This window comes from Alosa pseudoharengus, unplaced genomic scaffold (genome assembly GCF_046254945.1).
Source record: "Alosa pseudoharengus isolate Yale_2024_CS ecotype anadromous, Long Island Sound unplaced genomic scaffold, YU_APseudo_1.1 YU_APseudo_1.1_scf_2, whole genome shotgun sequence".
In the NCBI taxonomy this organism is placed as follows: Eukaryota; Metazoa; Chordata; class Actinopteri; order Clupeiformes; family Clupeidae; genus Alosa; species Alosa pseudoharengus.
This window is the reverse complement of record NW_027468663.1, coordinates 50,034,612-50,046,713: the sequence shown is the minus strand read 5'-3', so window position 1 is coordinate 50,046,713 and position 12,102 is coordinate 50,034,612. Positions and strand designations below refer to the sequence as shown.

The 12,102-nt window shown below is 39.5% G+C and overlaps 2 protein-coding genes across 2 annotated transcripts; one reads left to right on the top strand and one right to left on the bottom strand.

The window, feature by feature from the left end:
- Positions 1–287: 287 nt before the first annotated feature.
- Positions 288–2,675, bottom strand: nol7 (nucleolar protein 7). Its single transcript, XM_076295393.1, has 8 exons — positions 2,476–2,675; positions 2,331–2,391; positions 2,128–2,183; positions 1,980–2,014; positions 1,539–1,596; positions 1,335–1,456; positions 1,024–1,101; positions 288–863 (listed from the first exon to the last, which is right to left on the bottom strand). Exons 1-8 carry the CDS (start codon positions 2,652–2,654, stop codon positions 784–786), a joined length of 669 nt encoding a protein of 222 aa, XP_076151508.1. The 5' UTR covers positions 2,655–2,675; the 3' UTR covers positions 288–783.
- Positions 2,676–3,655: 980 nt separating this feature from the next.
- epdr1 (ependymin related 1) lies at positions 3,656–10,232 on the top strand. The gene is made up of 3 exons (XM_076295392.1): positions 3,656–3,683; positions 3,942–4,150; positions 9,454–10,232. The coding sequence occupies exons 2-3, from the start codon at positions 3,979–3,981 to the stop codon at positions 9,642–9,644; spliced, it is 363 nt and encodes a 120-aa protein (XP_076151507.1). The 5' UTR covers positions 3,656–3,683; positions 3,942–3,978; the 3' UTR covers positions 9,645–10,232.
- The last annotated feature ends 1,870 nt before the right edge of the window (positions 10,233–12,102 follow it).

Here is a 12,102-nt window from a genome sequence, read left to right as displayed (position 1 = left end):
CAGTACAGTGTTGTGCTTTTCAAGATTATTAAAGTACAATGCTAATATATCATCAAGTTGATAAATGTAATGGGACTAACAGTTCCTATTCTTTCCCTCCTGAATCTTTCATAAGAAATTAAAATGTATGATCATGTAGGTGCTTCTAATTATTCCTTTGGTCCACCCATTTTTGTTCTTGACAAAAATCAAACAATGTGTTTATCAGAAAAATATTTGGTATCCACTGGATCAAATTCATTTCCATTTATAAACGGTTTCAGAAATGAAATGTCAATCAAACTCGATCAGTTTAACAAGCTGTATTTATAAAACCTTCAAGGGCCAACCAATACAAACAACAAACCAACATCAGACAACTACGGAGCCCCTAAGGGGACATGAGCAAAAAAAAAATCTAAAGTTTAGTTTCATGTGCGCACGTGAAAGTTTCATGTGAAAAGGTTTTGCGTGCGCACGCGAAACTTTCATGTGCTCACGTGAAACTTTCACGTGAGCACATGAAAGTCTCACGTGAGCACATGAAAGTAAACTTTAGATTTTTTTTTTGCTCATGTCCCCTTAGGGGCTCCGTAGACAACCAACTGTGCTTGAAGACAAAGATGTGCAGTTGTTGCACAGATTCAAAAGTTCAAATTGTCCAACAACTGAAGGGTCAATGCAGACATGTCTGACCTTTGACCCGTCTCTTGCTAGACATGTGTGATTACATCACAAAACCAAAGAGATGGTCTTTGGTGAACACTGCCTTTCTATTCCTCAGAGTTTGGTCTCTCACTCCCGTTAACATACTGTTCTTGTGAGCTTCTTCTTGTGTATCCACCTCTGGTTGCCCTTCTTGGCCTTTGCTCTCTCCACAGTACCTGCAGAACCAGTGATTTAAGTTCAATTTTTACATCATCTTAAGGGGCACAGATGTCACTGGTTGCAGGGACCACATTTTCAGGGATACAACACTGACATGCAAATTGATTTTGCAGTCAATTACTATTATACAAGGTTACCAATAAAAAAATAACTTACTCAGTTTTTTATTAACAAACTGGAATGCAGCACCTCTGTTGGCCCCTTTCTTGCAGTCCAGTGACAGAAGTTCGCTGTCTAAGGAAGAAAACAAAAGAAAACTTGTGTAGTGAGAATATACGTTTAGACCTTTAAACTGCATATTACTAGCACAGGATTTCAGTTTTTAAAAGTTCCAAAATGAACTTAAACTAGCATTATGGCACATTCTAGTTACGCAAATTCTAATTTAGGCCTAAGATTGGAAATAGTCCCCCTGGTCGAGTATAATATCAAGTAATTAGGTTAAGGTCAAACTTTCTGTTTCTTACTTGTTGTCCGTCGATGTCCTTGTCCATAAAACCGAGATTGGACAAAGTCCATAGCCAATTTCTGTTGAGAACTGGCTGTAAATTGGTCCCTTACTCTGGTTACACTACAGTTTGCCTGTAAACTATATGGTGGTTGAGGTCAATAACATCCTTAAACGATGATAACTTTGAGAAAATAGCAAACAGTAATGATTGGAATTTTACCTCCGTGCTTTTCCTTGAATCGGTTTAATGTCGCTTGAGGTTGCTACTCCCTTTTCCTCTGAAAGCAGAAGCAATCTTTTCATTAAGGCAAACAATGTTTGGTAACACTTTACTTGACAGTATCGACATAAGAGTGACATGACACAGTCATGAACACATGACACTGTCATGACACATGAAACCTAACCCCAACCCTAACCTTAAACCTAACCCTAATCTTAACCATAACTTCTTATGACAAAAATAAGAATGTCACTTAATAACAGAAGTGTTATGTCATAAACGTTTATGACTTGTTTATGACACGTTCATGACAGTGTCATGTCACTTTTATGTCGACACTGTCAAGTCAAGTGTAACCCAATGTTTTACCACCAATGACAACCACGGTTACAATTCAAAAACAGGTTCACAAACGTAAAATTAAGCAACAAATCATACCTTCATTTCGTTCACTACAGGGCAGTGCATCTTTCCTAGAACGAGATGCAAAGTAAAGGGGGTTGGTCGACAGGCTAAAAATACTTTAACAGAATAATTTAATGCAAGAGTAATTTCATGCAAGACTCAAGAAGCAAGCATCACCTACGTTATATGTTGTGCATCAATTTCATTCAGAACGTCGTCGGGAAGAAGTCTTCGTTTCTACAGACAATAATGTAACATTAATCTACTAAATAATGAGTATCAACCCTATGAAACCCTTGAGGTATAGAAAAATGTACTATAACTTTGATGTACTTTGAGGGTTGCACTTGACAGACGTAAATAAAGCGTAGCATTTATAATAACCTTTTGCTCCAAAAACAGCTCTTGCTTTTTTCTTCGCTTTTCTTTCAATGTCGCCTTCTCTCTGTAAATAAAGAGAATTCCGTAAGTGACACTACTACGCCTCGACACTGTTGAATAGCATGCTAACGTTGGCTAAGTGGGCTACCTTCTGCTGGCCTCCAGCGCGTCTTTTACACTCTGCAAAGCAGATTTTTTTGAATCATCAAATGTTACTTCTTCTGGAGCTTCATCATCACTGGAATCAAATTGAATATCATTGTTTCCTGCCATCTTTTCACTATGTGCGTTTCCTGACCCACGTTGTGTTTCACTGGTGTCAGCCATGTTGGTAAAAATCCTGTACCAAAATAATGTTTCGTCACTTTAGATCAGCCAATCACAGCACAGCCTTCCTTTTCCCAAGTACTTGTGGGAAAAATATCGCCCCCTGGACGTGTGGGTGTTTTAACGGAGCGTTCTGAAATGGAGAAACTTCGAGCGGCAGAAGAGCGTTGATTTGCTGTTGCGCTCAAGTGTAGGCTGCATCATAGGCCTACATATTATGCTACAAAAGCAACCCAATCTCCAGATGATATCCAAACGAATAACCAAAACGACATTGTCCATGAATTTCAATCTTAAAGTAAATTCACAAAACAGTGAGTAAACTCACTTCATGAATGATACAACCTTAATATTAAAGGCAATTTATTTATTATAGGCGCAGACCTATGTTGCCCGTCTCGTCGCCCATCATTAAACGACCCGTTGATGCTAACCAATAAGATTGTCTGTACAAACAGCAAGTGGTTGTCGCGTACGCATACCGCGCTGACGGTGGGATACAATCATCCGTTGTTGTCGCAGCTGGACAGCACGCAGGAGCTATTACTTAGCCTAAATCTACCTTCATTATAGGCTACCACGACAAAATATTTCAGATGGAGAACATGCAGACAATTGTGCTTTGGCTTGGTGTTTGCTTGACGCTGGTAATATCTACTCAAGCTAACCCTGTCGCGCCCCAGGACCCGGCTCTACCTTGCCTTGCTCCGTTACAATGGGAGGGAAGAATTGTGGAATATGATCATAGTACAGGGCGCAACACGCGGGCTTCCATGTCGTACGATGGACAAAACCAGCGTATTCGGATACTTGAACAGAAGAGAGGACATGTACCGTGTAAAAAGTGCGTAGGTCTTACAGGCTAATATTCCCAGCATACACGTAGCATATACATTACAACATAATACGCAATAACCTGTTTCTATACAGCTTATGCATGCGGTAAAACATCAGCGTCATTGTTTACTGTTGCATCATGCCCTGTCACCATGGGCGTGTTTCCAGCGGATATAGGCCTATTTACTTTGGGTATTTCACCTTCAATAATTACTATGAATATTTCACCATAAATACAACCTGTTTTTGTTGATAAATAATGCAGATAAGCCTGAAACTAAATGTGGGTGGTTGTCACTATAGCATCGTGATTTTTTTTTTATTTAGCTCAGATCTGCAATAGCCTGATCACTTTGCAATAAGCAGAAGTAAACATAACCCTTATGTGGGCGTATTGTTGCTATTTTCACGACTTCGAATAGGCTTCTCATTGTTTCAATCCGTTCTCAGGTACTTTGAGTACATCTACTTATTCCAGAGTGGAGTAATGTTCCAGATTGAGCAAGTCACCAAGCAGTGCTCCAAGTTAGCTCTGACACAGGCTTGGGACCCCTTTGACATCCCCTTGAACTCCACCTATGAGGACCAGTACTTTATTGGAGGCCCAGGAGACATGATTGAAGTACAGGAGTGGTCTGATAGAAAGCCAGCTCGCCAAAGTAAGTGCTGATGTAGTGTCACGTATCAACAGAATTGTATTACATCAACAATAGGATAACAAGCACAAACCTTAAAAAGCTAGGCTAACTAACCTTTTTTGAGGCCCACTGGTGGAAAGTCACAACGTCAAAATCAGCCCATTTGTCAAGATATGAACCGTTGGTGAAATAAGAATATTCATCAGAGTTTTTTTTTTTTCATAACCTCTCACCTGCCAAATAGACCACACCCAAAGTTTTAGGCACTTGTGGCATCATGCCGTTTCCAACCTTATGTCTGTCTGTGTAATTTGATAGAGCATGGGTGCTCTTGGATCAAATATTTATTGAGGCAGATATGCAGTAGTGCAGATGTATTTTTAGCCTATTCAGGCAAGACATGAAACTAAATCTAAAGCTCAAATCTGCAATGAGGTTCCATGAAAAAGACTGGTGTGAAGTCTTTAGTAGACATAACTTGACATATTGGGAACAGAAATTAAGGAACCTTGTTGCAGAACTGAGTTAAGGGGGTTTCTTATGGTCACATAATATACACATGCATTTGGATATCTGGGATGGCTACCAATGCTAATTCACTGCACATATTTATATTTAATTTAAATATTACTAAACCACCTTCTGTAAGCCAACTGTATACTACTGTCTACTGCACTATATTTCTGTCGTGTCCTGTCTATACTTTATATATCACATTGTACTTTTCTGCTTTTTTACACTTCTGCTTAGATGCAAACTGCATTTCATTGTCTTTGTACTTGTACTCTGCACAATGACAATAAAGTGGAATCTAATCTAATCTAATCTAAAAACACTAACAAAACCAAGTAATTTGTTTATGGGCTGCTATAGGGCTGTCTAGCCATGGGATTCAGTGAGATAAGAATGAGCTGTTCAGAGCTCTTCCCATCATGACGTCATGAAGGGAAGCGTTGAGTAAAAGCACTTAAATTTTACCCAACTGGACCAGAGACTTTCTAATGAGGAGACACAGCATTCAAAAAAACTCCATAGAAATGCATGGAGTTCTTTGTAATGCCAATATGCAGTTGTCTACACATATCCCGCCCCTTCCGCGGCAAAAATGTCGACATGTGATATTGTGCCAATCATGTGTTGGAGCTGGAGCAAGGTTGGTGTCGTGAAGCCTTGCACAGGTGCATTTCTGCCGAAATAGATGCCCAATAAGTGCCCAAAAAGCCTTGCAATATGGCCGCCGAGTGGAGGGACTTACCTAAAACGACTTTGACTGGACCAAGTATTCACTCACAATTGAAGAACAAAACTTCCAGGCACATATCCAGCATTGAAATTTAACGTAAAAATTGGTTTAACTCTAACCAAATCATTACCTGTTACCAAAATGTTGAAGCAAAGCCATTATGTAGTATCCTCATGTTTGCAAAGGAACAGGTACACAAATGGGTCGCTCAGAACATTTCCCTTTTGTGTTGCTTCTTACTCATAGTATTTTGACTAAATTATGACACCAATGTTTTATTAAGACCTTAAGAATTTGAAAAAAGTGGGTGCTGTGGCACAAGCAGCTGCAGCGTCAATTCCACATTTGGGTCCAAGTGCCCACAGTGACCCAGGTTTGATTTCGACCCGCAGTGATTTCCTGATTCCTCACAATCTCTCTTTCTCATTCGTATCCTGTCACTCTTAACTGTCCTTTTTTAAAAAGTGGTCAGACCTTAAACTTTGAGACTGTGTCCAACAAATCAGAAAACATGGTGCAGATTAGAAAAGGGTTAATAGATAAGATCAATAATAATTGGCACAATTGTAGAGCACCCATATGTTGTGCCACACTCTACCAACATGGAATTTAGTAGCAGATTTGAGATAGAAGGGTTTTGAAATTCCATGCTGTCACCAATGCTCAAATCTTTGCATGAATAAAAAAAAAGTATGCATTTTTTAGTCTTTTTATGTCCCTCCCGGTCCTCAAAAACTCTTGAAGACACTACTCTTCCTCGTCTTCTAGCACTTCTGACAACCTGGGGGCAGTCGTGGCCTACTGGTTAGCACTTCGGACTTGTGACCGGATGGTTGCCGGTTCGAACCCCGACCAGTAGGCACGGCTGAAGTGCCTTTGAGCAAGGCACCTAACCCCTCACTGCTCCCCGAGCACCGCTGTTGTTGCAGGCAGCTCACTGCACCAGGATTAGTGTGTGCTGAGTGTGTTTCACTAATTCACGGATTGGGATAAATGCAGAGACCAAATTTCCCTCACGGGATCAAAAGAGTATATATATTTATATACTTATACTAACCTCACACACCTGATACGCTCTTTCCTCTTTTCCCTCCTTTACTTCCTTCTCTTACCTCTACCCCCTCTTTTACCACTTCTCCTCCTACCATACTTTGACTAGCACTTAAAATGTAGGCACTCCTATCCTCTAGTAGTATTGACTGATGCAGTGGTAATTCCTAGCTATAGTCTCCTCTGCACTGTAGCTTAAATGTCATTCTATTGCTGTAGCTCTGTAGCTTAAATGTTATTATTTTTCTGTAAGTTGCTTTTGATAAATGCATTTGCCAAATGAATAAATATGTAAATCCAACCAAAAAGTTGCCCATAAGGTTAGTGTACTTTATAAAGACAAGAAAATAGTACGTCCAGGGCCCAAAGTATTGTAAAGCACTCACATCCTGACCATGCATGGACTTTTCCAAACACTGAGGTCAGGCAAACGTCTCTGCTGCTACAAGACCAGAACAGAGAGGCTTTCCTCAAGCCATTCGTATGCTGAACACACACAAGACTATGGGTGTGTTCGAAACGGGAGACAGCTGCCTACTGCTTCCCTCCCTACATAGAGAGCTGTCTCACTAGACATGACTCTGGATTAAATGCATCTTTTAAAAATGAGTGTAGCACTCTAGAATCTTTGGTTAACACTACGGTATGACGTTAGCAAAGGCCTGACGTTAAACTAAATCAGCTTACGTAAGCTAGCAGGCTAACGGTATAAATTAGTTTTACGGCCGGTGTTCCAGTTTAGATGGTGAGCAGTTTAACTGGTGATATTTGCATAAAATCAGTGAATATTCAACAAGACCCTGCCTAGGCTACTTCTTAATCTGCTCTGCCTCCGATAGTGCAGGTTTATATTAGGCTACATTTTCACGAAGTGTTTGCAAGTGAGACAATATAAGGATATCGCTGAAAACATCACCAGTGTATGTCTAATACATGTCCGTTTAAGCATTATCCACAAATATGACACATACTGATATGAATGGAAAAAAAATAAAACTAGCGATCTAGCTGGGATTCGAACCACGCATGGACAAGAAAGTTGATTGGATTAGCTTCTACATCGTCTATACCACTACACTACGCGCCACTGAAATCAATGCCAGATTTCTATGTATATATTGAACTGTTAGTCAAAGTTAACACAGGTTAACATAAGTGAGAAATATACGCCCATGTTAACTGGTGCCATCACAATTTAACATGGGCATATGCAAGCCTCAAAACAACAAAATAGGTTCATCTTTGCCTCACATACCAAAACCTAACTGATGTACAACAAACTGGCATGTCCCACTAACACTTTATTCCGTTTTGGGGGTTAATAATATGAAATACGTCAGTCATGGGCAAAAATTATCATAACTTAGTGTCATGTCTCGGTGAAGTTATGCAGTGAGCTGTCTAATGATTTGAAGTGAACACATGAAACTTATTTTCTCCGAGTTAAATATTATTTAATTTGTTGGTCCTAATTTGACGACACAAAATGGTTATCATGGTAGCTTATAAAACTTTGATGAGAGAGTTTGATGACAGATGTTGCTGTTTCAGATTCCCACGTAGCCTAAATTAGAAAATAGTTTAGCCTACTTACTGCTCGTTCAGCAGCCTGTTGCAAAACATTCACTTAGCCTAGATGTTTGCTATAATGAATATCTTGATCGATCGATTGACAAATAAGCTGTCACAAGACAACATAGACCTACATTCATTTAATAGGAACACCATGCTATTGCATAGATACAAAATAACCAGTGGTGTAATTGGTTAGCAGGGTGGACTATTGCTGCTAGCTTGCTATTTTAGTGAGCAGTTCGAGGCACAAAAAATGAGCAACGTCTGATGGGGTCATTTGTTACTGTTTGTGATGCAAAATTACTGAGGCAAAATTAATCTGCATTATTCAAGGCATGCATTCGCTGTGTTTGCTCATGTTATAGGCTATCACCAGTTAACATGGACATCAGGATAGCTAAGTTAGTAGACTAGTCTAATAGACTAAGCGTTGCTCTCTGTGGTGTAGTGCATAGTGCTTACTGCTTAAAACATTTTGCCTCAGTGAGACTCATGTTCGAAACCCAACAAAACCTTCGCTGATTTACTTTGACACATTTCCTGTTTGCACAACATTTTGTGTGGATGCTTAAGCAGACATGCATTATACATAGCGATTCCCGCATGTTTTCGGCAAGATCTTGCTTCATATTCTGTCATGCACTGTAGGCTTGTGAAAATGTGAATCTCCAGCACTGGAAGGGCGGAGGCAGAGCAAAGCGTTGTTAACAAGTAGGCAGGGTCTTGTTGAATATTCACAGATTTTATGCAAATATCACAAGTTAACCTGCTCACCATCTAAACTGGAACACCGGCAGATATATCAGACCAGACGCTATTAATGGTTACAACAATGGCATAATCAGATAGTAAGTTGTTTATTTTTCATCTCTTATCTACAAATCTAAGCAAAATAAGGTCACACAAATGACATTTTAAACAGATTCAGCAGCCATTACCGATGTCATCCGCCATGTTTGTTTACCTTTCACAGCTGTTTCAGACGTTGCCGCAAGGCATTATGGGTAGCAGGGAGCATGAAGTGTGCATCGATGCTGCCTTCAAAAATGACCGTTATTTGGGAATTCTAAGATATCTTAAAAGGCAGCAGAATTAGTTTTTTTCGGTTTCGAACCGCACTTGCTGCCTTGCTCCCCAGTTAGATATCTTAAAAGGCAGCAACTTTACCCGTTTCGAACACACCCAGTATAAACTGCACTTACACTTTTTACACACTTGCACATGGACTGTACACACATTGCACTTTATACACTCTCTTGCTATTTATTAAAAAAAATGGTCTTTCTTTCTTCACTCTCACAGAAAAAGCTGAACACCAAACGGAATTTCACTACATGCTTTGTGTTAGTATTTCTATGTATGTGACAAATAAACCTTCTATCCTTGTATCCCCTTGTATCCTTGTAAAGTGTTCTGTGTTTAACTATTCCCCTTTGTCTTGGTTGCTGGCATTTAGATGAGGCCTGGCTGGGTGTGTACACGGTGAAAGATTGCTATCCTGTGCAGGAGACATACACACGTAACACCAGTGTGACCACGTCCACAAGATTCTTTGATCTGGCGCTGGGCATCAGCGACCCCAGTGTGTTCACTCCCCCAAGCACCTGCCAATCAGCCCTCCCGGTGAGGATGACATCAGCCTGCTGAGTCAGCCTGCTCTCTCTGACTGGGATGCCCATCCCTTCACGATGTTGCCCTCACACTATGGTGAAGATAGATGTAGATGATACACTGGAAATCTGTGATTGTAAGAAAGGTAGCCAGTATGCTTGTTAATGTGGTCAAAGTTGCAGGAATGGTTAAAGCCTTAAGTGCAAAACACTTATTTTGATTTTCACCTTTTCTGTTTTCATTCTGTGTCATTTAAGGAGCCTATTTAAATATTCTGTAAGTAATGTTAGGCATTGCTAACTCCTGTTCAATATATTGTATAATCCTCTCCAAAATGTGCAGTCCACATGCAAAAGAAATGTGATTGAATATCCTCTTTGGATAATATATTCATGATAAGTAACATGTTTAGATCCCCGGATAAAGACCAAGAGGAGATTGGCTGTTTTTTCTCAGTGTACAAGAATGTAAACCTCACATTAATACAGCTATCTAACCTGTATTATTAGCATGGCCACAGCAGTTTATCTGTGTTGCTGTAAACTGGTAAGTTTTATTTTTTATCATGTACAATCATGATGCATTTCTCCCTAGCGTGGTGTTACAATAAAACAAACAAACACATTTTCTCCATTTCATTCATACCTAATTTTTCCACTAAACCTTCCTGACTTCTCTGACTTATGGGAATGGCCAGGTTTGCCAGAGTGCTTATTTGGATGCAGCTCTTTCATGTTGAAATGTGAGCCTCCTGAAAGCCAGTTGAAAGACAGAATAAGTCAGAAGTCACAAAGTGTAAAAGGGTGAAATAGACTCAAATGCTAGAATCAATCCTAAGCGGGAAGGATGGTTTGATCGCCCCTAAATCACATTTTCATTTAATTTAGGCTTCATTTGTTCTATTGTTACAATAATATGTGCAATGATAATAATAATAATAACTAGAAAATTTAATTCTGATGAATTACCAGTGCATGAAAATGCAAAACATAAAATGCTAAACAAACTTTTATTTGGAAACAGTTTTCAGCAGAGGAAACAGTTGGTGGGAGTCATAGTTGATGACAACTGACAGTTGGAATGGCTGAACAGTGTGAGAGAGACAGTTCTTCAGTCTGACGAACTGTGGTTGCTCGGTCAGGTAATCTGTAATCCAGGTTACCAGGTGAGCGTCCACACCCATCTGCAAGAGCTTGTCTCCCAGTCTGAGGGGTTGGATGGTGTTAAAAGCACTTGAGAAATCAAAGAACATGATTCTCACAGCACTTTTCCCCTTGTCCTGTGTAGAAGATAAGTGATGGCATCATCCACGCCCACTTTCTCCTGGTATGCAAACTATAACGGGTCTAGTGCATGGTGTACCTGGGGTCTGAGCGTACCTAAGACCAGGTTGGGGATGTACGATTGAATTGATTATTGAATTAAAATAACTAGGAGCAGATTCAGTGAGTGTCCTATAGGCCAAAGTGAAAGATTTAAATTGTAGAATGGAGGGAGACAGAGAGAGTCGGCCTAGTTGAGCAGAAAACAGTTTATACAGGTGCAATCAGTTTAATTGGCTCTTTGAGGAGGCCTTGAGCAGCTGGCAGTTGATAGGTGCAAATCCGTTTAATTAGCCCTTTATGTATAGGGGAGACCGGGGACAGTTGCAACACTTTTTGCATTTGGCTCTGTTACTCAGAGACGGTTTGGATTAGACAAACCAATTTTTATACAATACACTTACATATGTCTGTTAATAGTCTAAACCATTTAAAGATAATTACAGAATCTACATTTTTCACAATTTGCATTTGAATGTAAGGAGTCAGATGTTGCAACTGACCCCGGGCCCGGGGACAGTTGCAACATTGTTTGGGGATGGTTGCAACATGTTAAAAATACAATATATTACAATATATGTCAGTGCAGCAAAATTATTATTTTTGCATGTAAATACAAGTTATTTAAGTTATAATAATATGTGTTATTTATTCACCAGCTTTGATTAGATGACAATTATAGATTTGTCTAGATGAGTAGGCCTTATGTGCAGATGTCAAATATTGAAATTGATATAAAATACAGTAGGACTTTAGTGACATAGGAAGAATGGAACAATTTGGGAGGCAATTCACTTTTATTTAGACTATTGTCATGTAAAACATGTTTTTAAAAATATATATTTTATATTATCATATTTATGCATTGTACGGGACTGTACGGGGACAGTTGCAACAGTTGTTGCAACTGTCCCCTTTCCTGTCAGCCATGATAAAACCTCATGTGCTAGCTAAACAAGGGGACCTTGACACATGCTAACCATAGTAGCTTAAAGTTAACATATCACTCATTTAAATCATATAAGTTTGAGCTGAATCACAAAAACAGTGACAGCAGTTTAACAGAAACAAAGCTCAGGAAAATAAATACTTTCATACCTAAAAAACTGTTTTTTTACAATAAATCCTGGAGCAGTTCAGGAATCTCCTTGCTTTTTCTCTGCTAGGGGGGG